The sequence below is a fragment of the Apiospora kogelbergensis genome (assembly GCF_038363985.1).
Source record: "Apiospora kogelbergensis strain CBS 113332 chromosome Unknown utg000003l_segment0_segment0, whole genome shotgun sequence".
In the NCBI taxonomy this organism is placed as follows: Eukaryota; Fungi; Ascomycota; class Sordariomycetes; order Amphisphaeriales; family Apiosporaceae; genus Apiospora; species Apiospora kogelbergensis.
The window spans coordinates 1,822,900-1,846,359 of NW_027117420.1; the positions used below are offsets into that span (position 1 = coordinate 1,822,900).

The 23,460-nt window shown below is 53.2% G+C and overlaps 10 protein-coding genes across 10 annotated transcripts; 5 read left to right on the forward strand and 5 right to left on the reverse strand.

The window, feature by feature from the left end:
* Window positions 1-125: 125 nt before the first annotated feature.
* PG998_005342 (uncharacterized protein) lies at window positions 126-1,145 on the reverse strand (the record flags this gene model as incomplete). The annotated part of the gene is made up of 2 exons (XM_066872160.1): window positions 126-855; window positions 1,117-1,145. The coding sequence occupies 2 exons, from the start codon at window positions 1,143-1,145 to the stop codon at window positions 126-128; spliced, it is 759 nt and encodes a 252-aa protein (XP_066732257.1).
* A 625-nt stretch (window positions 1,146-1,770) lies between these two features.
* On the reverse strand, window positions 1,771-2,560 carry PG998_005343 (uncharacterized protein; the record flags this gene model as incomplete). Its single annotated transcript, XM_066872161.1, has 2 exons — window positions 1,771-2,095; window positions 2,136-2,560. 2 exons carry the CDS (start codon window positions 2,558-2,560, stop codon window positions 1,771-1,773), a joined length of 750 nt encoding a protein of 249 aa, XP_066732258.1.
* A 983-nt stretch (window positions 2,561-3,543) lies between these two features.
* On the forward strand, window positions 3,544-5,159 carry PG998_005344 (polyketide synthase protein; the record flags this gene model as incomplete). The annotated part of the gene is made up of 4 exons (XM_066872162.1): window positions 3,544-3,738; window positions 3,837-3,996; window positions 4,077-4,839; window positions 4,916-5,159. The coding sequence occupies 4 exons, from the start codon at window positions 3,544-3,546 to the stop codon at window positions 5,157-5,159; spliced, it is 1,362 nt and encodes a 453-aa protein (XP_066732259.1).
* A 590-nt stretch (window positions 5,160-5,749) lies between these two features.
* Window positions 5,750-7,221, forward strand: PG998_005345 (uncharacterized protein; the record flags this gene model as incomplete). Its single annotated transcript, XM_066872163.1, has 4 exons — window positions 5,750-5,893; window positions 5,976-6,027; window positions 6,595-6,886; window positions 6,945-7,221. The coding sequence occupies 4 exons, from the start codon at window positions 5,750-5,752 to the stop codon at window positions 7,219-7,221; spliced, it is 765 nt and encodes a 254-aa protein (XP_066732260.1).
* Window positions 7,222-8,670: 1,449 nt separating this feature from the next.
* PG998_005346 (Tim44-like domain-containing protein) lies at window positions 8,671-10,369 on the reverse strand (the record flags this gene model as incomplete). The annotated part of the gene is made up of 2 exons (XM_066872164.1): window positions 8,671-9,346; window positions 9,405-10,369. The coding sequence occupies 2 exons, from the start codon at window positions 10,367-10,369 to the stop codon at window positions 8,671-8,673; spliced, it is 1,641 nt and encodes a 546-aa protein (XP_066732261.1).
* A 650-nt stretch (window positions 10,370-11,019) lies between these two features.
* PG998_005347 (mitochondrial 37S ribosomal protein uS11m) lies at window positions 11,020-11,889 on the forward strand (the record flags this gene model as incomplete). The annotated part of the gene is made up of 1 exon (XM_066872165.1): window positions 11,020-11,889. The coding sequence occupies one exon, from the start codon at window positions 11,020-11,022 to the stop codon at window positions 11,887-11,889; it is 870 nt and encodes a 289-aa protein (XP_066732262.1).
* Window positions 11,890-12,342: 453 nt separating this feature from the next.
* PG998_005348 (DeSI-like protein sdu1) lies at window positions 12,343-13,234 on the reverse strand (the record flags this gene model as incomplete). The annotated part of the gene is made up of 2 exons (XM_066872166.1): window positions 12,343-12,969; window positions 13,112-13,234. 2 exons carry the CDS (start codon window positions 13,232-13,234, stop codon window positions 12,343-12,345), a joined length of 750 nt encoding a protein of 249 aa, XP_066732263.1.
* Window positions 13,235-14,617: 1,383 nt separating this feature from the next.
* Window positions 14,618-16,004, forward strand: PG998_005349 (uncharacterized protein; the record flags this gene model as incomplete). The annotated part of the gene is made up of 2 exons (XM_066872167.1): window positions 14,618-15,250; window positions 15,453-16,004. 2 exons carry the CDS (start codon window positions 14,618-14,620, stop codon window positions 16,002-16,004), a joined length of 1,185 nt encoding a protein of 394 aa, XP_066732264.1.
* A 381-nt stretch (window positions 16,005-16,385) lies between these two features.
* Window positions 16,386-17,198, forward strand: PG998_005350 (Golgi apparatus membrane protein TVP23; the record flags this gene model as incomplete). The annotated part of the gene is made up of 3 exons (XM_066872168.1): window positions 16,386-16,488; window positions 16,612-16,941; window positions 17,044-17,198. The coding sequence occupies 3 exons, from the start codon at window positions 16,386-16,388 to the stop codon at window positions 17,196-17,198; spliced, it is 588 nt and encodes a 195-aa protein (XP_066732265.1).
* A 2,020-nt stretch (window positions 17,199-19,218) lies between these two features.
* PG998_005351 (uncharacterized protein) lies at window positions 19,219-20,058 on the reverse strand (the record flags this gene model as incomplete). Its single annotated transcript, XM_066872169.1, has 1 exon — window positions 19,219-20,058. One exon carries the CDS (start codon window positions 20,056-20,058, stop codon window positions 19,219-19,221), a length of 840 nt encoding a protein of 279 aa, XP_066732266.1.
* Window positions 20,059-23,460: the final 3,402 nt, after the last annotated feature.

A 23,460-nucleotide genomic window follows, 5' to 3' on the forward strand; every position in this document is an offset into this window, starting at 1 on the left:
ACCAGCCAGCTCGGGATCTCTATAACTCAATCCTGTGTTCGTCCTCCTCTTCTTGTTAGTTTATACCGATCAATAGAGCAAACAAGCACGCCTCCCCACAGCTGAACTTGAGCCATTTCCCGCTCTTAACCGCTTGTGAGTGGCCTAGCAGAACAAATATGCCCTCCTCCCACTGGTGTAATCAACAAGAGTTGTCCGCCGGTGCCGCCATTGCGGCCTTCCATCCTTTCCCTCGCAGCGGAACCTCCGGTCACAACATACATGTTGCTTGTAAGGGGATCCAGTGCAATAGACGAAGGTTCAAACAGTCCTTGGACCAAAATTTCCTGCATGCCGTCCGACGTGACTCCCAGGATTAGATCCGGATGTATCGCGAGATAAGATATACCAGTCTCGCCCTCCACGGCGAGGTCGTCGGGGAACTGATGATGACTCGTGGAAGCCAGGTGCTCGACTGCTCCAAGCATATGGCCCCCAGTATCGATGGATATGCGTCCGATCATGTGTCGAGCCGAGTTGGTAAAGTACAAGTAGGTGGTATCGTTGTGGGCCGAATCGGTAGAGCTCCGCGAAACCCGTATGCCGTTCACGCCCAGGGGTATCCAAGCGCCGGCACCAGGGCCGAGCATGTCGTCCTGAATAACGACCTCTACCGCTCCTGTACTCGTATCTATAAGCACGATGCGGCCTTTCTCCGAGTCTGCGGCTAGAACTACACCTCGATTTTCGCTTGTGATAACGGCCGTCACACCGTTCAGCATGGTGATACCTAGTTCCTCGGGCATGCGAGCTACCGTCTTGACCACTGCTGCTAATTCCCCCAGAGGTAAAGTCCAGGCGGAAGGCACGCAGTGACTGTGGATCGAAACGCATGGCTCGCTGGTTCAGTTCCCCGCCTATCACAATGAAAACATCGGGCGAGATCTCGGCAATGCCAGTAACGGCGTTAGCATCCGGGAGAGCGGCAGCCAGCCTCGCTTGGGGCGAAGGCTGCTCCGAAGGATCAATCGAGTAGACTCGGCCACGGTCGAAGGTGGTCATAAGGATATGGCCATTTCGCCGTATGGCGATGTTCTCGACGAACGTCGTGTCTGGAAACTCAAAGAGGCGCGTTACGGAGTATTGTAGCTCTCGCGGTAGAACATTGCTGCAGGTGACGGCGATGGTAGCCGTAACAAGGCAACTGAGGAAGGGGAGGCAAGAAGCCCTGCCAGGACGTGAGCAAGTTTGGGATGCGACATCATTGCCAACCAACTGAGTGAGACGGACTGGCAGAGTGTGACAGTGCCATCACAAGGAGCTGAAAACAAGGGTTGATACTAAGTTACATGTTAAATGTAGTAACGTGGGAGTGCTTACCTGGTCACCTACCAATGGTCTTACGAAAAAGGAGACTCAGTTTTGTCGGGTCCCGAAAACCGAGAGAGTCTACTTCGGACCCCCAACACCCCAGACTCCAGATCCTATCGCTTATTGTACACTGCTTATGTAGAGCCCGATAAAATGCCATCCTATAGCCTACAATTTGCACGTGGCAGGTGGCATGACACATATACTCACCCTTTTTGTACGGGAAATATGGAATGAGATCAGGTCAAGCTTCCTTTACGGCTGATTTCTCTCACTATCATGCGGTGATTATTAAACAGATAGCAAGCTATATCCGTTTATAGTGAAACATATCTCTTGATTTGGACAAAATCATTGTTAGATAGATGAATAGCTAAGCCACAGGCAATACATGGTGAATCCATACAGCCCCGACATGGATCAGCGGAAGGTGACGTGAACTTCCGAGACATGCCACAATGGCGCGTCGGGGGCGAGCTGGTGATCGTCAGCATACACAGCCGCCCCGTCAGCGTCCCAAGTGCGTCGCATCAACCTGGACCACACCTCAAGCTTCGCGACCCGGCCTTTCCAGCGTTCGTCTGCAGTAACCTCCTGCCACAGCCTCGACCAACTCTCCTCGTTATGGCGGTACACGTTGCTGAACTCCGGCGGCAGGTTGGCGACTACGTACGGGCCGGGATTCAGGTCTCCTACCTGCCCTCCAACAATCAGGAAAGGGACTCCAGGGTCCTTTGCGGAGCAGCTGTAGGCAGCGATGCGCTACCCGCTTCTGCTGTTCCCACGTAAACAGGTGGAAAACTGCCCGCAGATGGAGCATAGTGACCCGGCCATCCAAGACCTTTAGCTTGTCGCTTGCGTCGTCTTCGGCGGCCAGCACGTCGCCCGGGCTCAAAAACTGTGTTCTTCGGAGCCGGTCTTCGTCCTTGAAGAGACGGAAACTGAGGTCGAGGAGGAATTGCTCGATCTCGCTGGCCCAGAGCCGCTCAGGGGGCACCCCGTCGGCGACGAGCTTCCGGACGTCTTGGCCGAAGCAGGTGCCAATGTCCAGGAGCAATGGCTCGGGCTCGCCGCGGGCCAGCAGTGCCTCCTGTGATCGTTTCAGGGGCTCAAGAATCCGCTGAGCATAGCCCGGGTGCGCAGCGAGGTTGAAATCGAGGAAATGCAGACGCCCGATGCAGGGGTAGGGGGCAATGTTTGTAGGCCTCATCCCGCAGGCTGATGACGTGGGCGAGCTGCTCGCTAGGCGGAATGTGAGAATGGGACGCAAGCAGGTCTTCCATGGGCTTGGGAAGCTTGGCCAGCTCCTGCTGGTGCGTGAACAGCACGCCTCTGGGGGTAGCTGTGTCTGCCATGGTGTCTATTGTCGTAATGACTAAGTGATTACGGGAGAAAAGGGGTGTCTGGTTTGAGGGTTCTATGGTGCAATGCAAACCGGTGTGGCACGACTTGGATAGGAATTTGCTATCAGGTAAACTACCTTTAAGCTCACAAGGACCACGGTGCTGATTTTTGGGAGTGCTCACCCTGGTCACACTATCTCCATCCTTCCCGGGGTCCACGTGGACTGACGGGCTACTGGTTCGGGATCTCGCGAGACGGAGATGGGTTTGCGACCCGTCAAGTGCTTCCAAAGGCAGCATATGCAGCAACCGCAGATACCATGCTTCCCAAGCCCGGGTCATCACCGACGGATTCTGCCTGGAGCCCGCGTGGTGATACGGAGAGACTGATCAGGCTGCGGAAGGATTCTCGTATTCCAATCTCAGCGCATTATGGCACGTCTTACTGGTTGTAACCCTGGCCATGCTGAGCGAGAAGCCGTCGAGGCGTAGCTGAAGTCAGTTGGCCCATATCCCAATGACGGTATTGGACAGCATGTCAAATCCTGATGCGGTCGTCGTCGGGACCCGAGAAAATGGAAAGACAAGGGTGTTCAAAGTCCTACGGACCCGAGTGAGTTGCCATGGTTGCCGAACTTCTTAAAAAGGGCAGCTGCAGCTACTTCATGCAAGGCACTGGAGACGAGACATGAGATCGGCACCTTAGCACGTCGCATTGCATATTGAAAGTAACCCTTCCACGTTTCCCAAGTCTCTTCCCATTGGTTTCATTATACGCACACTGCACTGAAGCACTAGGTCAACCAGTATGAAGCCTTCCTACTGGTCAGCGTTGATCTCGGCATGCGCCATGCATGCCGCCCGCGCGGTCGACCCGCAACAAATCGTCGCCTACTTCCAGCAGAACCTCTCCGCCGGTTCCGAGGTTGTGGTTCCGGGGCAAGGTAATTGGACAGCCGACTTCACTCAGCGTTGGAACGGTCTGTACGAGCCCAGCTACGTTGTTGCGGTGAAGCCCGCGCTGGAGGCCGATATCCAGGAGATTGTGAGTAAGCCGGAGCAGCGGATACGACGATGCCTACCCCGAGTCATCGCGTTTGTATGCATGCCAAGAGTCTAACAGATGCTTCACTACTCCCCCAGATCTCGTACGCATCACAGAATCATGTACCTTTCATGGGCACGGGCGGCGGACACGGCTATACTTCCACCACGGCTCGCTTGCAGAATGGAATCGACATTGATCTGGGCGCCTTCAGGCAGGTGAACGTCAGCGCTGCGGAGAACACAGTGACGATCGGTGGTGCGGTTCATTTCGACCAAGTCTTCGACGTTCTCTTCGAGCAGGAAAGCTTGTACCCACCGGCTACTGTTCGTGCGCAGGCATGGTCGGTGTCACACTCGGGGGTGGCGTCGGGCCGCTGCAGGGCCTTTACGGGCTGATCATGGACTCGCTCGTCTCGGTGCGTCTCGTCACGGGAAAGGGGGAACTCGTGACGGCCTCGGCCACAGAGAACACCGAGCTGTTTTGGGGCGTGAGAGGCGGCGGCATACACCTGGGACTGGTGACGTCTGCCACGTACAAAATCTATGACGTCGGCGACAAGGCCCATAATGGCCAGGCTCTAAACGCCGATATGTTCTTCAGCGCCGACAAGAACGCCAGCGTCTTCCAGCTTTTGGAATCCCTTGCGGGAAAGCAGCCCGATACCTACAGCATCGTGAGCGGCATTCTGTGGTCTGACGACTTCAACGCGTCCGTCATCGTGGTCAACACGGTCTACTGGGGACCCGAGGATGAAGGCGCAATACTGAACCAACCGTTTCTCGACATTGGGCCTCTGGTGAAAAACATCACCGTCCTGCCCTGGAACCGGCTCACCAAGGAAAACCGCTTTGGCGGCAACTCGATCGACTGTGCCCCGCAGGCCGAGGGAGTGGAGCGAACGATCCTGGGGTTGAACCTGTATTCCCTCAAGGCGTCGATATTCACAGACGTATTGGCGGATTATGACCGTTTCTATCTGGAGAATCCAGCGCTGCGACCCAGTTCCATGCTGGCAATCGAGATGCACCCCCGCAGGGTCACCATGCAGATACCCGACAGTGCTACCGCATACCCCTACCGAGAAACTCTTGGCATGAAGTAGGTCTTTTTCCGTTTCCCCATACCCCTTTTCTCCTGTTCACTTCGAGACTGACCATGTGAAATCAATCTATAGCATCATCTCGATCGTGATGCCTGACAGGAGCTTCCTGGCGACCGTGGAGAAATTTGCGACCTCTATTCGCCAAAAGCTGTCTCCCATGAGCGGTGCAAAGGGGTTGGAGGTCTATGTCAACTATGCCCATGGTGACGAGGGACCAGTGGCGTGGTACGGCGAGAACCTCGGTCGTCTGCGCCAGCTCAAGTCCGAATGGGACCCTTCTGTTCTCTTCAACTGGACAAACGGTATCGCTGCCTAGACCGAGTCCCAATTCCTTTCCTTTTGCTCATCTTTCTGTTTCCCTGTTGCCCGCTTTCTTCTTTCTCTGTAGCAGTTCAACACGCGTTTCCCTCTCTTCCACTTTCTCATACCATGCCATTTTCTTTTCTTTTGTGAGCCATAGACCGGTAATTGGTTGGTAATACACAAGTCAGATGAACATAACTAGATAGAAGCATGGCTTTACCCCCGAATCAGGCCCCCTTCAAAAAGTCGCCGATGTGTTGAACACCACCTTGGCAGTAGTATTCAGCTCTACATCGTGATTTAGTGTCCGCGTGCAGGAACTGGTAGCGGTCTCTCCAGCAATCCAGGACTGGACCCTTGGTTCCGTAACCCGCGTGACCTACAAGTTCCTGGCGAACAGCCTGTCCACGCATTGCTATTAGTATTACGGATTCCTTGATGAAAAGAGGAATTAAATGGCCAAACACTCACAACATCACGGGCGCCCTCGTCGATTTCAACCCAGAATGGCTCCCAGGTGCTATGGAGAAAGTATGGAAATAGCACCCACTGAAACCGTTTTCTTATCAGCTCTGAGCAATAACTATTGCTTTAGATTGGGGAATGCGTACGGTCTTGGCCCCTTCCCAGCGAATCGGGCTTCTGTCCACTACATACGCCGAAGCGGGAGGGAGCTTCACACGCCGGGCCGTTGACACCGTCACCCGTGCACTGCTTCTCGGTGCTGTTGTAGAAATCCATAGCAGAGTAAGCGCCCCATGGCGCGTCGATGTGGTGGCAGTGAGAGAAAAACCATCCCTGAGTGGCGCTGACGCTACACATCCATGAGGTCGTAGCTAAGACTACGAAGACGGAGAGGCGTAACAATGACATGGTTGATTGTAATTTACAGCAGGGGGATAAAGCATGAATAGGGATGGGGTGTTGGTAATTCTGAGAACGAGTAAGTGCTGTGGCCGGTGCCTTTGGCTGGTTATATGAACACAACTGATGAGATGGCAATGGTCGGTGTTGGTCGGTGACATGGTAAGATGGATCTCGGGAGTTGAAGCCCGGCTCGGCAACCGATGTTAGGGGTGGGCGAGTACCGCCGCCGACGACACCCTCTTTTGTCTGGAAAGCCTTTTGTAATCCTGCTCGTATCCAGGGGTGATGGACTCCGGGAAATCGTTGCGCATCTCAGCCCCATCATTTGAGAATACACGCTCGAGTTGGGACGTGGAGGAAGTCTGTCTGTAAGCCGGTGGCAGATATTAACAGTCGCCAATCTGCGGTAGTTGTATTTAGTAGCCGATCCTCTTCCCACGTGCCATATACGGACTGTGGCGCCAGAATTTAGGAGAGCCAATTACAATAAAGATTTGGCGTCATCCTTATTTTGTCTACAACATCGTCGGCGCCCTGCTACGTAGATCCGTTGAATCCACCAATCACGCTGTCCTTATCAGATTTTATGATTATACGCGTGCTGCCGATCAAATGGCGCTTCCTCCAATGGCTGACACACACACTTGCCGACTGCGACATCAGCAAAGTCAGTCGGGGGATTCAAGAGGCCTTCGCTAGTTACATCGTCAATGGTCACGATTCGAACGTCGCTGCTGCGTTCAAAGCTTTGCGCGTGGGTGATCGATCGAAGGAGTGCGCGCGTCATTTGGGTTTGACCGACCTTCAAACCGTCAATTCCGGAACTGCACACGCATGGGTGAAAAAGCACGAGCAACAAGTAGCTGAACAAGCGTAAGTCGGCCAACCGCAGATCAGATATGTTTTCATTCACCTAATCTCATATGTACAGGCGCCTCGATGCCCTTGCGCATAGTGACCTCAGTTTTGCGCCGCTCCACGCGGCCTTGAAACTTGCCAGTCAGCAATTGATGCAATTGATGTACGAGTTTCGACGTGTAACCGAGACTCTCTCAGCAGATGAGACGAGAGCAGTGGTGAATCGCTTCACTCATGACTTCGAACGCTTCACAATACAAGAACTGACGCATTTGGACGTTCAAGCTTACGTTGATGTGGCTGTGAGGGCCGGCGTGCCAGTTCAAAGAGCAGGAATTATGAGGGGTTGATCGATTAGAGGTGCCATGTAAGCCAAAGATCATATTCACATTGCAAGTGTTCGCTACTAATTAGGAAGATATGTTGTAGACGAAATGAAAAAGGCCTATATTTTTCTCAGTTGCCAAAGATTCGGTTTCAGGCATTTTGGAATTCAATATGGTCTTCCTGGCGGTTCAGTGCTGAGCCCTGATGTGACCATTTCCAGACTGTTGGGTCTCGAAATACAAGACCTCGTCAAATTCTCAGCCATGCTTTCCAGAGGTTCCGAGTAGTCCGCATCTGGCAGCTAAATGTCCATTTTTCGAAGGGTGGCGTAAACCTCGTATACTTCGTCGTGGCAGTTGGGAATCACGTGGGATCGGACGGCTGCCTTTCGGGTCTCCCCATACGGAAGGCAAGACATGATACTGGGAGCGCGCTTGGCGCAAGGCTCACTGGCCGGATGCGACGTCGTACGGGCGTGTAACTTCTGGAGAACGACAAGCGATCTAGAATACGGATCGAGTCCTCCGATTGAAGAGATGTGTCGAAATATCTCAACCATGCTTCAAAATCTGCGCGGCTGCGAAGTATCGATGCGTGAGTTACTCAGTCATCGTTAGCAGTCGGATTCAGTCTCAGCTGGGCCAGAGGTGAGAATTGCCCAAAGTAGTCCTATGCTCAGATCTTCTACTCTGAAATCAAGCCCAATCTGGTGCTTTGATTTTGTCGTGTTCCTGCTCCTCGAGTGTTATGGCGATATTGCAAGTATGCTTCGGCTTCGGTTCCTGATTCGTATCTCCCAGCTAAGGCATCGTGATGACAGTTTGCGACGTTCATAGGACTAAAATCACGAGCCGCGCCCGAGGGTCGGTCGCGTCTGCAAGGTCTCCTCCATCACGATCATATTGACAAAATAATTGAGGGCGAAGATGGCTAGGGCGTCTGACTAACTACACGAAAGCTGAATGATTGGATTGAGTAAGCCTGGTTGAAGCCATTGATGCTGGTCCGTTAGTTACTCCAAACCGATCACCCATTTTTCACCAGCACAAGTAAACATAGGGTTTGGTGTAGTTTCTTTTTGGTGTTGGATTAGCATTGTTTGTACCCCCTTGTCGAGGTTGCGGTAGTGTTTTTGTCTAATCATACAGTAGTAATATCATGAGTAGGTAATACCTACACTATACATATAACACCGGCAATGCGTAACGCCCCTTGATGTGCCCAAAAGGCCTGTGAGTGGTGTTTTTTGAGAGAGAAACCAAGGCTTGTTGCCACAAGTTTTCATCATGTCCGCTTTCAGCGGGCAGTCGTCGTCGTTGTCGTCATCCTTCCCATCTAACCGCCCATACACGCTGGTTTTTTTGTACAACTATTAGAACATATGGTGATATCAGTCATTTCAAAGGCCAAGGGTATCCGCTGCCCGCTTCGCCTTTAAATTCACTTTTCAAGATCATGAGATCTTCCTCTCCCTAGATGTAGTCGCGTCCACTCTTCTGCAGTTCCAACAACCTCCAGCCGCGTGTCTCGGGGTTGCTAACCTCCTCGGGGATCCTAGTGATGCCGATGGCGTACGTCACCAACTGGACCTTATCTTCCATGCCTGCAGCCAATTCGTTGGTCTTGGCATTTCGGTAGACGTGGACTTCTTGAGTTCGGCAGGTGACGATAAAGACTGGGTTCTCACCAGGCTCGAGTATGCGGGCCTTGAGAATATCAACATGCCGGATATCGAGGATTCGTCCATCAGATTTCATGCCTGCCTGCAGATATTGCTTGGTCAGGGCTTCGTAGACCGAGTATTGAGCAGCAGAGAGCCACATCTTCAAAGTCTCGGTGTCACCCTTGACATAGGCGTCGAGGGTTTCTGGCAGAATGTATTCTCGGAGTTCTTGGAGGAAAGGTTCGATTTGGAAGTTGGGGTCCATGGACCGGAACTTCTTGATGACCATGGCCGTCTCGTTCTCGGCGAAAAAGCCGGCGATACGGTCGGTGATACTTCGCGCAGTGGAGATCAAAGGGTTCTCGGATTCTTGGTAAATCTTTCCGGCGCTGAAGATACCCTGGACGTATTTGTTTTGGTCGCGGAAATCTTTCCAGGCCTCCTTCCATGCGGCATCCTTGTGCAAAGTGACATTGGTTCCAGCACTGAACCGAGTTAGCAGCCGATCAGCAATATACGGATGTTCGCGAGTGTAAGACATACTTGGGATCCTCAACCATGTCCTCCGGCTTGATGCCATGAACCGAAGCAGCTTGCTGCGCTCTCAGTTCTCTCGCCTTTCTCCGTTCTTCCTTCTCAACCCAGCCACCATATCTCGAGCTGCTGCCGTCGTCGATGACATCCTTGACGTTCTTGTATGCCTCAGTGTCTCGAATTGGCTTCGTGGCCTTGTCCAGTGCCTCGCCCGTGACGTTGGCACCCTTGCGGACCCATTTCATGGCCGAGGTGTCCCAGGTCCATGAAGCACCCTTGCCAATGGCCGTGGCACTAGTCTTCAGCACCTTCCCGGCAGTCGAGGACACGGCACCGGTAGTCGCCTCGTAGGCCTCCCTTGCCTTGCGAACTTTTTCGCTCTCGATGAAGTCGTGAGCGCCGGCAGCCAGCTGCTTAGTCGAGTCGTTCCACTCCTTGGAGGCCTTGAACTCTGTCTGCATGGTCTCCATAAAGACTTGCCATGGCGTCTTGTCACCGTGCGGAGGGGGAGGGGCCGCATCCTCTTTCTTCTCCTTCTTCTCACCCTCGGCCTCGCCCTCACCTTCGCCCTCGCCTTGCTTCTCGCCCTCCTTCTTGCCCTCGGATTCGGGTTTGGCCTCAGCCTCGGGTTCAGCTTCGGGCTGCTCTGTTTTCGCCTCCGACTTCTCCTCGGGCTTGGTGGTTTTTGGGTCTGCCTTGGGCGCCGGCTTCGACTGCTCTTGTTGCCATCGCGGCGACTGGTGGAAACCGCGGGACTGGACAGCCGCTACCGACTCGGGCAGGAATGGCGACCGAAGACAGGTGAGAGGGGTTATAGAGAGGCGCGATGTTGGTAATGCGCCGGCGTTTTGTTGCGCAGTTGACAATAACCTCCGATAAGCTGGGGACCTGCCATAAGAGGAAGAAGCCAGCGAAGGCGTCCTCAGGGCTGTGGTGGACGGCACGTTACGTGCAGCTTGCCGTACGGAGGCCATGGTGTGGGGGTGGAGGCGACGGTAGGAATTTGGAAACCTCTCCAAAGGAAGATTGGAGAAGAGAGGAGGAGGGGATATGTAGGTTTATGGGAAGGGAAGTTGCGATTAGGAGCAAGATATTAACAAAAAAAGACCCGTGAGAGGTTTCACGTATGACTTTCTGGTCCTTGTCCCCTGCAGTGGCTATGAGTGAGAGAACCTGACAAGACCGGAGCGCATTCTTTTTCACTCGCCTCCAACCCGAAAGAGCAGGGATTAACTAAGACTGGCAGCTCCCATGGAAGCTACTGGGTCAAAATTTCTGGGAAATCGGAGCCAGTGATTGGCCGTGCTCCGACTTTTCGACTCTTTTTCCCACGCTACCAATTGGCGCTCAATTCTGGTACTATAGCAGGTAGAGGGACTGCTGGCTGGCTGGGCTTGGTGGAAGGAAGGCTAACCCCGGTCATTGGCGCTACGGGTTATCAAGCTGCTTTCTCAAAAATTCCGGCTTTCCAATGCGATCGCGGTTTTGGGGCTTTACTTGGAGAGAGAAGACACAACAAGCTGGCCTCAGAAACATAACAACGCCACCTCCCAATCGCCAGTCTGTCACCCACAGACCCCAATTGCAGCGGCTAGGGCATCTTGTCACTGTCAACCCGCCTACAATGAGTCAACCATGGAGTCGCTTCTTAGCGGCGACGACCGCCCAGATATCACACTCGCAGCATAGCTTCTCCCGCTATGCCGTCCGCTCCTTTTCGCAAACCTGCAAGCGCCGGGCAGACTCCGACATAGACAAGACACAATCGCCCTCGAACCCCGTGCGGACCACGCCCGAAGCCACCCCTGGCGAGATGGAGCGAGGTGCGGCCACATCGGCCGCCGGCCCCGCAACGACAACCCGCAGCATCATCGACGACCTCGACGAGCCCAGCTCCTCGTCTTCCTCTTCTCCCTCTCCCTCCTCCCCGCCAAGTGTTGGCGGCGGTCTTCGGGACCTCGGCGCAGCTCTCCGGTCTTCTTCCTCCACCCGATACTCCGCGAGCAGCGCCCAGATCGGCCTCGGCGGGGTCAACCACGCCCGGAGCCAGCCCGTCCTCTCCGAGCTGCTTAACCTGCCTGGGGGCAATAAGCAGGGCCAAGGGCAAACTAACTCGAGTGACGAGCCATACCATTTCCACGTCTACTCCCATAAGCACAACACGCACATCACCGTGACCAAGCCGGACCGCAATGCCATCATCTCAATCAGCGCGGGCCAGATCGGCTTCCGCAAGTCCAAGCGCGGCTCCTACGATGCCGGCTACCAGCTGGCCGCCTACGTCATCGACAAGCTGCACCAGGGCAATTGGCACAACGAGATCCGCAGTATGGAGGTCGCCCTGCGCGGGTACGGCCACGGCCGCGAGGCCTGCACCAAGGTCTTGTTGGGGACCGAGGGACGCCTGCTGCGCGGCAGCATCGTCAAGGTCAGTGACGCCACCCGCCTCAAGTTCGGCGGTACCAGGAGTCCCAAGCCCAGACGTCTGGGTTAAAGGGGCAAGAGGTATACGGATGGACATGGGGTTGGCATGATGGACATGTTGGCAAAGGATCCAGTGGCAATGTGTTTTTTTCTCTCTCAAAACATGGAAATGGACGGCTTAGAAAAAAGCATCATCTGTATCATATGCTATGATATGTAATTGTGTACTGCAGTCGGTTGTACATGTTGTATAAGACAAACAAAAAGACAAATCGCGCCGTGAGCTCTTCAAATCGACTCGCAACAAAGGAAAAACGCATTTGGTATCAATCGCTGAGGACCACTCACACCCGTGAAGCAAATTTAAACCTGCCTTGGCCCAAAAATCGTTAACGCCTCCCCAAACGCCCTCCAAATGCATAGTTTCCCTCTCCTTGCAGCCGCAACTCACCTAGACCCAGCCATCCAGTAATACCTAATCCGATGTCGAATCGCGACCTACCTCTTGTGTACATGACTAGCTTCACGCCGGCGCTCTTTCCGCCGCCGGCAGTGCTCGCCCGCTAGAATCCCGCGTCCGTGTGGAATTATCGTTGCTCTTGTTTTGAGCATTCGCACCATGATCGTCAACGTCTCCGAGACTACGCCTGTAGCTATTTTCCCTACTAAGAAAACCCGTCCCTTCGTCGGCGTCCAGGTCATCCTCGTCTTCTTCTATGAGCTCACCATCGGCCGTCCCGTAGTCTGGCGGCTCGACCCAGTCTCGCGGCACCATGCAGGGTAGGGCCACGCCGATCGAGGCCGCACGGTTGAGCCAGGCGGGTCCTTTGTGGCCCGTCAGTCGTTCGCACAAGGCCTGAGTGAAATGGTTGCAGTTCTTTGTGAGAAGATTGTAGGCAGTGCCGGGAAAATCTTCTGAGGTCGACTTGATTATTTGATCGATCTCGTGTTGGGGTGCGAAGGTGAATCCTTGCAAGATTTCGGTCTTGAATGTACCGCCCGGCGGGACAGTCTGCGGCGCAGTCCAGTATACACCGGTTGTGTTTGGTTGATCATGGCCTCCGTATGCATATTCGCGGCCATTGATGACGACGCCGGTATGGAGGAGAGACGACCCGACGGTCCAGAGGACTGAGGCTAGGCGGCCGGGCTGGAGGCAGGTGGATGGTCAATAAGAATGATCACGAAAGCGGAGGTTATGAGGCCAGCCCATGGGTGATGTACTCGGCCCAAGTCGGTATTGGTCATGACGGAAAGGCTGTTGAGGGTCATGGTCATGGAGGGGTGCTTACCGGTAATAAGTCATAGACATTGATGATGATTTCGGTCCGGGTGAGTGATAGAGTAGATCTGTGGGATCCGGATCTGGAGTTGCGAGTGACCGAAGGTCGATGGGACTTCTTAGACGACGACATTGTTGGGGCGTGGTATCGTCAGGCTCATGGACGATGGGCGCATCTGTTGTTGGCGGCAGCAGCTACCTTGATATGGTAGCTATGATGTAGGCGATCAATCAATAGTTGTGGTGGAGGCGGCTAGGGTAGCGAGTTCTGTAATCTGGGGAAAATAGACGAAGCTAGGTACGGAATAGATACGATATGTTGGAAGTAGGAGAAACCTTGCCACTTGTCAGGTCGCTGTCGAGCTGTCGTCAGCCAACTTCAGCACTAGAATCAGGCAGTCAGGCGACCATGGACGGGTGCAGAATACCAGGAAATGAATGAGGGTGGTGATGATGCAGGAGGAAACGTGTGTTATCCTGCGCTGCATTCCATTCCATTTCTTCGTCCTAAAAAAGAGCTCAGGCTTTCAGGGCCTTCACCTCAGGCTCAGGCGAGGTTAAAGCATCCATCAGCCACCACTTGAGACGAATGCACACCTGAATGCGGGACATTTGGGATGGGAGATGGGAGTCTCCAATCCAGTGGTACCCCGTCGAGCCTATTGGAATGGGGTTATTGGCAGGCCATTGGCCGCTGGGGGTCAGCTTTGTCGACTTTCTGGCCCTTCTCAGGGTTCAATCCGGCCTAGCAGCGCGACGTGAGACCAACCTAAGGTGCCTATTATGCCGTAAGCGGCGCCCCAAGGACAAGCAGGCCAAGAGATGTTTCGAGTTTCGTCCAGTACCTGGGCCAGGGTCGCAACTTGGAGGGTACATTGCTGTCCCACGACAATCCAACCCCACCTGGCCAATGAATGTACCCTAGCAGATTACATAGGCCTAGACTCTAGACTGCAGACTTGGTAAATTGACGTAAGGTAGACTAGACGAGAAACGGCAAAACAAATCACCGATCTCCGATTCGGGGGCGTCCACCGGCCACCTCCCCGTAACATCAGTGAGGCCGAAATTGCTGCTTCGCGCAGACCAAACCCCACACCAACTGCAGAGCTTTTTTTTTTCTCACTGGGCGCAACAGGTTTCTTCGGTTCTTACCCTCCATTGCCAGAACTTTCTCGCAGAGCTCTCTTCCTCTCTCTTCTCACATGAGAGAGAGGACAACAAGGCTGTACGACCTTTTCCTGTAACAACTCCCCCCGAGATACCCCAATAGACCGACACACCTCTTCATTGAGCGTTTGTTGGTATTGTTCTTTCGAGACTGAATCCCTGTTCGGTCCCTGGACCCGTCTTCACCACGTCTTCCCTTCGGTTGACCACCTCTCCCTTCACTTCTCTCTCCTGCCTAATTCGCCCATTCGCAGCTAGTTCTGCTTTCTCCCGCAACGTGCCCAGCTGCACTGTTACTGCCATCTACATCACACAACGAACCTACGCAAAAAGATCCAAGCCCAAAATGCCTCCCAAGAAGGCTGTCGTCGAGGAGAAGCTCCTGCTGGGTCGTCCTGGCAACAACTTGAAGAGTGGTATTGTTGGTCTGGCCAACGTCGGTAAATCGACGCTGTTCCAAGCCATCACCAAGTGCCATCTCGGAAACCCTGCCAACTTCCCGTATGCTACCATAGAGCCCGAAGAGGCCCGTGTCATTGTCCCTGATGACCGATACGACTGGCTGTGCGAGAAGTACAACCCCAAGTCGCGCGTACCCGCCAACTTGACCGTCTACGATATTGCCGGTCTGACCAAGGGTGCCTCCACAGGTGCTGGTCTCGGTAACGCGTTCTTGTCTCACATTCGCGCCGTCGATGCCATCTTCCAAGTCGTGCGTTGCTTCGACGATGCCGAGATTATCCACGTTGAGGGTGACGTCAACCCCTGCAGAGATCTTGACATTATCGCCGAGGAGCTCCGGTTGAAGGATATTGAGTTCGTCGAGAAGGCTCTTGAGAACCAGAAGAAGAAGACCCGTGTGGGTGGTCAGAGTCTTGAAGTCAAGAAGGCCAAGGAAGAGGAGGCTACTATTGTCAAGATTCTCGACATGCTGAAGGACGGCAAGGATGTCCGAAAGGGCAACTGGTCTCCTAAGGAGGTAAGACTGACCTTTTCTTTTCTTAACCCATTCCCTCTACATGATGACAACGGGCCATAGCGCCTCAATAATCCCAGCTCTTCGAATACCTCACTTTAACGCAGAGGAAATACTGAGATAAAAAAACACACTCTGATCACAATAAACCATGTTTTATTCTGCTTGATAATTGGCATCGAACCCAACTAACCAAGTTCAATAGATCGAGGTCATCAACCCTCTCTTCCTGCTCTCTGCCAAGCCCGTTGTGTACCTGGTCAACCTTTCGGAGAAGGATTATATCCGCAAGAAGAACAAGCACTTGGCCAAGATTGCCGAGTGGATGAAGGAGCACGCCGCTGGCGACCCCATTCTGCCTGTGTCGGTGTGCTTTGAGGAGCGCCTTACTCAGTTCGAGACTGAGGCGGAGGCTCTCGAGGAATGCAAGAAGGTTGGCGTTGAATCTGCCATCCCTAAGATTGTTCTCCAGATGCGCAAGGTTCTCAACCTGGGAAGTTTCTTCACAACTGGTACGGACGAAGTCCGTCAATGGACCATCCGTAACGGCACCAAGGCTCCCCAAGCCGCTGGCGTCATCCACGGCGATTTCGAGAAGACATTCATCCAGGCTATTGTGTACAACTTTAGCATGCTTAAGGAGCTTGGTGACGAAGCCGAGGTCAAGGCCAAGGGCAAGATCATGACCAAGGGTAAGGACTACGTCGTTGAAGATGGCGATATCCTGCTCATCAAGGCCGGTGCCGCCAAGGGTTAAATAGACTACAATCGTGCAAAACCAAGAATAAAAAAATTTGAAGCATGACTCTCGACTTGCACCTTGACAGCCAATGTCGGTGACAGCCCTAATGGTAATCTGACAACTGGTTGAGGGTTACGTAAGGCAATTTGATCTGCAGCAAAAGCAGCTACTGCCTACTAATACGACAGTTGATAATAAGTGGGCCTTTGTGCAGTGAACAGCTGTACGTACGGAGCTTCCTTCGAGCGCGACAGACGACAGCTGCTGCTTGCCCGTAAATCAATCCATCTCTCAAGCTTGGTGGTTCTCGCAACAACGGCACTTCCTCCAGAGAGTCATGCCATAGACGACGACAGTACTGACTACACTTCCGTCCAATACACAAGCCCGACCATCATGGAACAACAACAACAACAACAGCAAGTCACGCCGGGCTCGCTGAGCTGGCGCCTCAGCTCCCATCCTATAACCCTCCTCTGCTTTCTCGGCTTTCGCATCTGTAAGTTGATGCGCCGGCACTTGCGGCACCGACGATGAACAGGTGGCAGCAGCGTCGTGTTCTAATCGATCGCTTTTCACTTGTGGCAGCTGGCTAATTGGATCTTTTACCTTCGCTCTCTAGCTTCCCTCCTTGTCTACCTCTTCGGCATGCTCTTCACCGAGAACCTGGTTATGATCTTCATCATCACGATACTGCTGCTGGCGGCCGACTTCTACTACCTCAAAAACATCGCCGGGCGGCGGCTCGTCGGTCTGCGCTGGTGGAACGAAGTCGACCCCCAGTCGGGCGACAGCCATTGGGTCTTTGAGAGCAGCGACCCGGCCACCAAGACCATCAACGCCACCGACAGCCGCTTCTTCTGGCTTGCCATGTACGCTCAGCCCGTCCTCTGGATCGCCCTCGCCATCCTGGCCCTTGTGCGTCTTAAGTTCATCTGGCTGCCCCTCGTCGGTGAGTAACTTCTCTATTTGAGTACCCAGTCAGCTAGGGGGAGAGACAGAGACAGAAAGAAAAAAAGGAAGTAGGAGACTAATTCGGCACATCGTCTCTTAGCAATCGCACTCGTCCTTACCGTTACCAACACGTTGGCCTTCTCGCGCTGCGATAAGTTCAGCCAAGCATCCAACATGGCCGGGAGTGCGTTATACGGTGGAAGCCTGGCGGGCAGCATCGCGAGCAACATGGCTGGTCGACTGTTCGGACGGTAAAACGAAGCACCGTGATCGGATACCGATCGAGGCGGTTTCATTGAAGCAGGGGACGGCACGCGCAGCGCCAGTCACAAAAGACAAGTGGCAATGGACTGCTGCTCGCAAGAAGCGGCGAAGATCCACGAAGAACAAAAAGGAACGAAGTGGCGCATTAGGGGTTATATTCCATGTACGCGATATCAACGCCAATTGAGTTCTGCCCCCTACATTCTAGCGGGCCGGAGTTGGGGGGATTTGTATGTACAACATGAGCAGAGCGAGGCAACTGCTTGCGGGATAACTCGAGGCCTACCGCCAAATATTTCAAAGTATTCGGACACGTCATTTTTGCAGCAAGCTTGACATTTCCAGTCGACACAGCAGTCGGGTCTCATCCTCCATCCTCTGGTACATTTCAGTCTAGCGCGACTTGTACAAAGTATGGGTAGGCTTGAGTCTGCAACTTCGTGTATCAATCTAAACGGAATCCTTGACTCCGATTTACGGCCTCGCATCTTGAGGTCAAAAGACCAACGAGCGATGTTTTTCTTTTCCTGGCTTGATGCTCATGCTAACCTTGCACATTTGCCCTCCTAACTCACCTGGCCTGGCCCGTCCAAGGGCGAAGAGGCCCAGAGACTACATAGGCAAGAGTACGATCAGACATTTCCAGTATTGTTGTACAACAGCGGCTGGCTCCGTCATAGAGCTGGCCACTCGTAGTGATAGTGGTAGCTGGCGTGGATAGGATATGAACTCTTTATATGTAGTAATAAGAGTAGAACAAAATAAGGGTGAAGGTATGAAACGGCAGAGGGGGAGAAAGCAAAAGGGTGAGTATAACAGAGATACGAGACCCCATTAGGACGAGGTTCGGCACGACTACCGCAGAGTGTCTTACCTTGGAGGATAAGATGAAAATAATAATAGCGGCCACTAAGTTACATCGGCCCGGTCAAGGGAGGCAAGATGTTTTTAAGAACTGATTGTCTGATTACCTCCCTTCTAGGCTGGTGGGCGTGCTTGAACGTTGTTGCTTTGTTGCTGGGCTGGATGAGGATGTAGTTTGTGGTTATCATCGAAAGGGTCCTACTCAGGGGCCAAACAACTCGCCGTGGAAAAAAGGCTTGTAGCCACTCGGTCGGGTTCTGTTGATGCTTGCTTGCTTCAGACCATGGCGACGAGATCCCGAGTCGTCATCGCTCATTGTAAACACGCAAGCGGCAGTGCCCTCTCCGCGTAAATACATCTCCTTCATATTGAACTCTTTCTATTCGTGTCTGTGATCACAATACTTACATTCATTTCTCATTCTCCTATACCTATGAGTCGGAATACAGACTCATATGACCAAGTCAGAATGCTTTATTCAGGTAAGGAGGTGTTCTTGGGCTGTCAGTCATCCTGTGAAATCAGGCGGTCCTTGGAACCAACTTGAATACGTGTTGCCTCTCCAAGGCTCCGTCCCTGGGCATCTAATCATTCCTTTCGTTAAGGGCTATGCTTGATTTTACTAGCCAGCTAGGTACCCTTACGGACGGTGTCTCATATTCGTGTATCGATAGTAAGATATACCACCATGAGCAGGACGGTATCCTGGCAGTGTATATGTTAGCATGTTCAATGGAGAGCACATTTAGGTTTCGCCAACGAAGTCAACAGACAACAAACAGCAACGTAAATGCTGTGATTGTCAACCGAAAGGAAATGTCATATAACAGACAAGAAAATACTAAAACGCTGCATACATATTTCATTCAACCTCCCCCTTTTCTTTCTCTACTTCATAAATCCCTTAAGAGATTAAGTATCAACCCCTTTCTTAGTTTATCATACCACAGCCGCGTGCATGTCACTTCCTGGGCCGGCCCCCCATGCCTCCCCGCATCCTCAATGGCGGCATCGAGCTGCCTCTCTTCATCCTCAAGACGCCGTATTTCGTCCTCCGTCATGCCCTCCTCGATCAGGTGCGCGTAGCGGCTTGGCGACCTCGCCTCAGACCCCGGCCGCGAGGTCTGGTGACTCGTCCTGCCTACCGCTACGGCGACATTGCCCACGCTCCGGGTACGTTCCCTCCGACTCTCGGTGGCAGCATCTTGCGGGGAGACGGCGACGCCGATCGTGCTGTGCCGGTGGGTGGCAGCAGCCCCTGGTCAGGGTTGCCGCTGCTGTTGTTGAATATGGAGTAGTTGTTCTGGTGTAAGCTGTCTCTGTTTTGTCCGGTTGCTACGCCTTGTTCTTCCTGTGGTGTGTTCGAGTAGTTGGTCGATTCGTTGCCATGGTCAAAGTCTCCAACGTTGTGCAGGCGGCTGCCGTCGTCGGCGTAAGCCGACTGAGGACTGTGGTTGACTCCGGCCATATCCTTTTCGCGAGTAATCATCCCAGCCGCGCCACTGTCTGAGGCGTAGCCCACGTCTCCGTGGATATCGTGGTGGTTCCGTTGGTTCCCGGAGCGCCGGCGAAAGCATAGAAAGTAGGCCAAGGCGCTGATGATGAGAAGACCTCCGATCACAGCGCCGACGATAATGCCGGCGATAGCTCCTGTAGAGAGGCCGCCGCCGTTTCCTCCGGCCTCACCTTCGGGGCCGCCGTTGGATGTCGCGGGCATCTCCGACGCACCACCCGGGGCAGCTACAGAAGTTGCGATAGAGGCTGGGGTCGAGATGGCGCTGGTAGTTACCGTGACGAGCTGGTTGGGTTCGGGGCCCTCGAGGCGCCAAGGCGTGCTTTGGTCGTACTTATCCAGGTCGGTAACCAAAGCGTTCAGAGTTCCACTACCCGCCTGGCCCGGAGCCTCTTCGCTTAGGGCAAAAGGTGTGCTGAAACTTTTGCCTTTTGTTGCGCCTGTCTTGTCAGACCATTCCAGAGACAGGAACATCTTTTTCTCGAGGGCGTTTTGCGGCTGATAGATAGCCGACTTTATGGTCACAGATCCAGCCCCATCTTGGTAGTTAACTACAATTAATTAGCAAAGTCGAGGGTGGAAGCGGCTGATGGGCATTGTCCTTGTGCGCCTGAAGGAGATAATGCTATGTGAGGGTCATACATGGTAATTCCGTTGAAAGTGGTGGAAATGCCTCGCGTTTCTCAAATGGTTCAGAAGAGTTTTCGAAAAACAACCCCCCTTTGATAGGTTTGCCGGCATCGTTCAAATTACTCCCCAGGTCTGGCGATTCTGATGGGAGCGCATGGCTTATACGGTCTTGTCGCGGTGTAGGATTAGAATGGGTGGCGATTGGCCTTTCTTCGCCGTCATTCTCTACCACGTATAGTGTGGCTTTTTGGATTTGGATATTGAGAGACTGTCCACTGGAAACCGACCACTTCACCATGGCGAACACCTCCAGCGGTTTAACCACATAGACGTGGGATTCTAAGGATGGGTAGGTAAAGTTGATGATGCTATTTTGTGGGGTCACCTTCGTCGGTGCAGTTAACGTAGGATATGGAGTGTCGCTGGGAACTGCCATGGATGCCCCTAACCAGGCGACGAGCCCGAATATCGAGGCATCGAGTCGCATGTTCGTCGTGTGTTGGCCCCCCACCCAAATACAGCTTCAATGGCAGCGTTGTTCTTCGAGGACGGAATGATCGAGGTTGGTATGGTTCTCCCAGTTTCCCTATGCCACGAGGCTCATGGCCATTTGTCGTCCGTGCAAGGTAGTGATGTTCCAGAGCCGACCTTTGAGATACTCGATTAGGGTCGTGTAAGTGGCAGGGAGCACGGCGGCGAAGGAGCAACACGACGCCAACGAGCTAGTTGGCAAAAACGACGAACGAAATGGCAAAACAGCAGAAGAAGCAGAAACAATAGACGGCAACGTGTGAAAAGAGAAGCAGCAGCACGGAAACGTGACGGGCGGGAAAGGGATCGGGGGACGAAAAAAGACCAACTGCGGCGTATGGACACACTAGTGCCGAATCCTTGGTGCTTGGGGGTGTCAGCTTTCACCAGAAGGACGGAAAGGTAAGTAAGCACATACAAGGCGTCAAGTGGAAAGGAAGTGCCGCAGTCGTTTCCCAATCAAAATTGCAGCTGCAAGGTTGGATGCAGGGAGCGTATACGCGGAGCGTCGATTGGGTCCTGGTGAATGTACATCTGCCATCTGCGCGACTGCGCCTCTCCGACGGACCATCGTCACACCAAAAAAGAAGAAGAGATTCGCACAGAGACGACTGCTGTGCCGCTTCCTTCTGTCACACGCTGTCTCAATATCGAGGGACTGCTTTCTCAGTTTCTTCCGTCTTGGGATCACGCCTTCATGCAAGCGAGAGCTTCTTGCAGATGTTTCTTCGTTTCTGTGGGGATTCTCCCATGAGCAAAAGCAATCCAAATTGGCTTTATACAGTAAGACCTAGTACAGACAGACATGGTTTCTTACTCAGATGCCAGGCATGCATCACCCTAGCGCGTACGGCTGAGCCGCTACTTGTTTTTAGATGCAGCAAGCCCAGCCCTGCCGTCCATCCCCATGTTCCATACCGAGCATATCCTTTCTTTACTTCACCTGCGTTTCCTACATGGAACGAGATGCAGAACTCCAGCAGAGCAGAGAAAGAATGAATACCTGGAGGCAGACAGGCTAATGAATGCCGACAGCAGTATCCCGACCAACTGGCCCCCTTTCCACACACCGAGAGATGGGGGCTGTTTGGCACTTTTCCTGTACTGCCCCCCGATATCTCACCTAAGACGGGGTCCAAGTGGGACGTGTTCCATTTCTGGTGCCCCCCTTCTTTTCTACCCCTCCATGCCCGCAGCCTTTTTTAATTATAGAAACAACAGAACATTCATCACCCAACATTCCTCAAGATCCCCGGGTGCCGAAAAGATTGGCTTTACTTCAATATATATCTCACCTACCTGGCTGCGACGAGGTATATCGATTGTAATTATGATCATCCCTCGAAAGAAGGCCTATCGCCGATTTCATCAGAGTAAGGCTATGAACGTGCTCTTGTGTGGCAACAATGACTTGGGGATGTGCCGGCCACCCAACCACCACGATGTGAGTAGTGTGATTGAAACCAACACCCCTCGAAAAAAGACGGCCCGATGAAAACCACAGTTTCTCCGAGGAGAGAAACGCGATCTTCCGCCGATCTCACCTGCTAGGGCCCCCCCATGCATCACCACCGACCAGTGCACCTGTGATTGGCTGGGTTTACGTACGGTGGTATATATATTCATCTAATAATCAAAAGCGACAGCCATGTGGTCATCGTCCTCGGTGCCGCGGCACTAGCCAGCAGGCAATTCCTCCTCTATTTCCGGTAAGGAGACGACTACAGGATCCTTACTTCCCGATATATCTCTTGCCTCTAATTATGTTTGACCGCCCTCGTGTAAGTCTGGCAAAAGCCCCGTGCCTCCGATCCTACCGGACCCCATGGCCCCTTTCGTTGGGTTGGCCGCCGATACCCCGTCGGTGCTCATCTGTGCCGTATTCCTTTTCGCAAGCTGACCACTCACTCTCTACCTACGTATATATTAGTTAGTATCTCCGTCGCACTTCTGTTGGTAAGCTCTACGCGCGAAGTACCATTGCTCGGCAAGTATATATGATGACCCTATAGTGGCCCTATGTTTGGCCTGTTTACCCCGGGTTTCAGATATAGCTACGGCCGCAAATGTTCTTCTTGGGCCTTGGCCTGCGTGGTGATTCAATGAAACGACCAAACCCAACCGACCTATGCGCCAGGCAACCTTTCATTCATCATAAAGAAGATAGCGCCCGCCCGGGGGCTTTCCAGGTAATCCGGTAATGCATGGATGAATGCAAAGAGCGGCCACTTGAGGCACGGCCAAGCGCGCGCGATAGCCCAAGCCGCCCACCGCCACAAAACGAGAGCATCCGCAAATCGCCGGCCTAGGATGTACACTCTGCCCTCTCGTACATCATATCACACGTGTAGTAAGTCATAAAATGTATTTGCTATGCTTCAACGTAGATACATATGTAGTATTATCGTTCCAACCAGTTGGATCAACGGATCTAGCATTCTATCTACAATCCCGATTATGTCCCCTCTCGGTAGGTCATACCCTTCATCTTCTAGACTTCCAACACCGAATCAGTCTCCCCTTTCCTCTCTTCCCTGGGATATTGCCCCCCCCTGCCCACCACTTGCCATTCGTAACTGACGTGAAATTCCTGGCCAGGCAACCGAGTTACTGCGGGCATCCTCCCATATCTGACCTCGTAACCCCGTACCGTAAACTGACTATGTTACCAAAAAACGTAAAGAACTCCATGCCTATGATTGAAACGCCGAAATG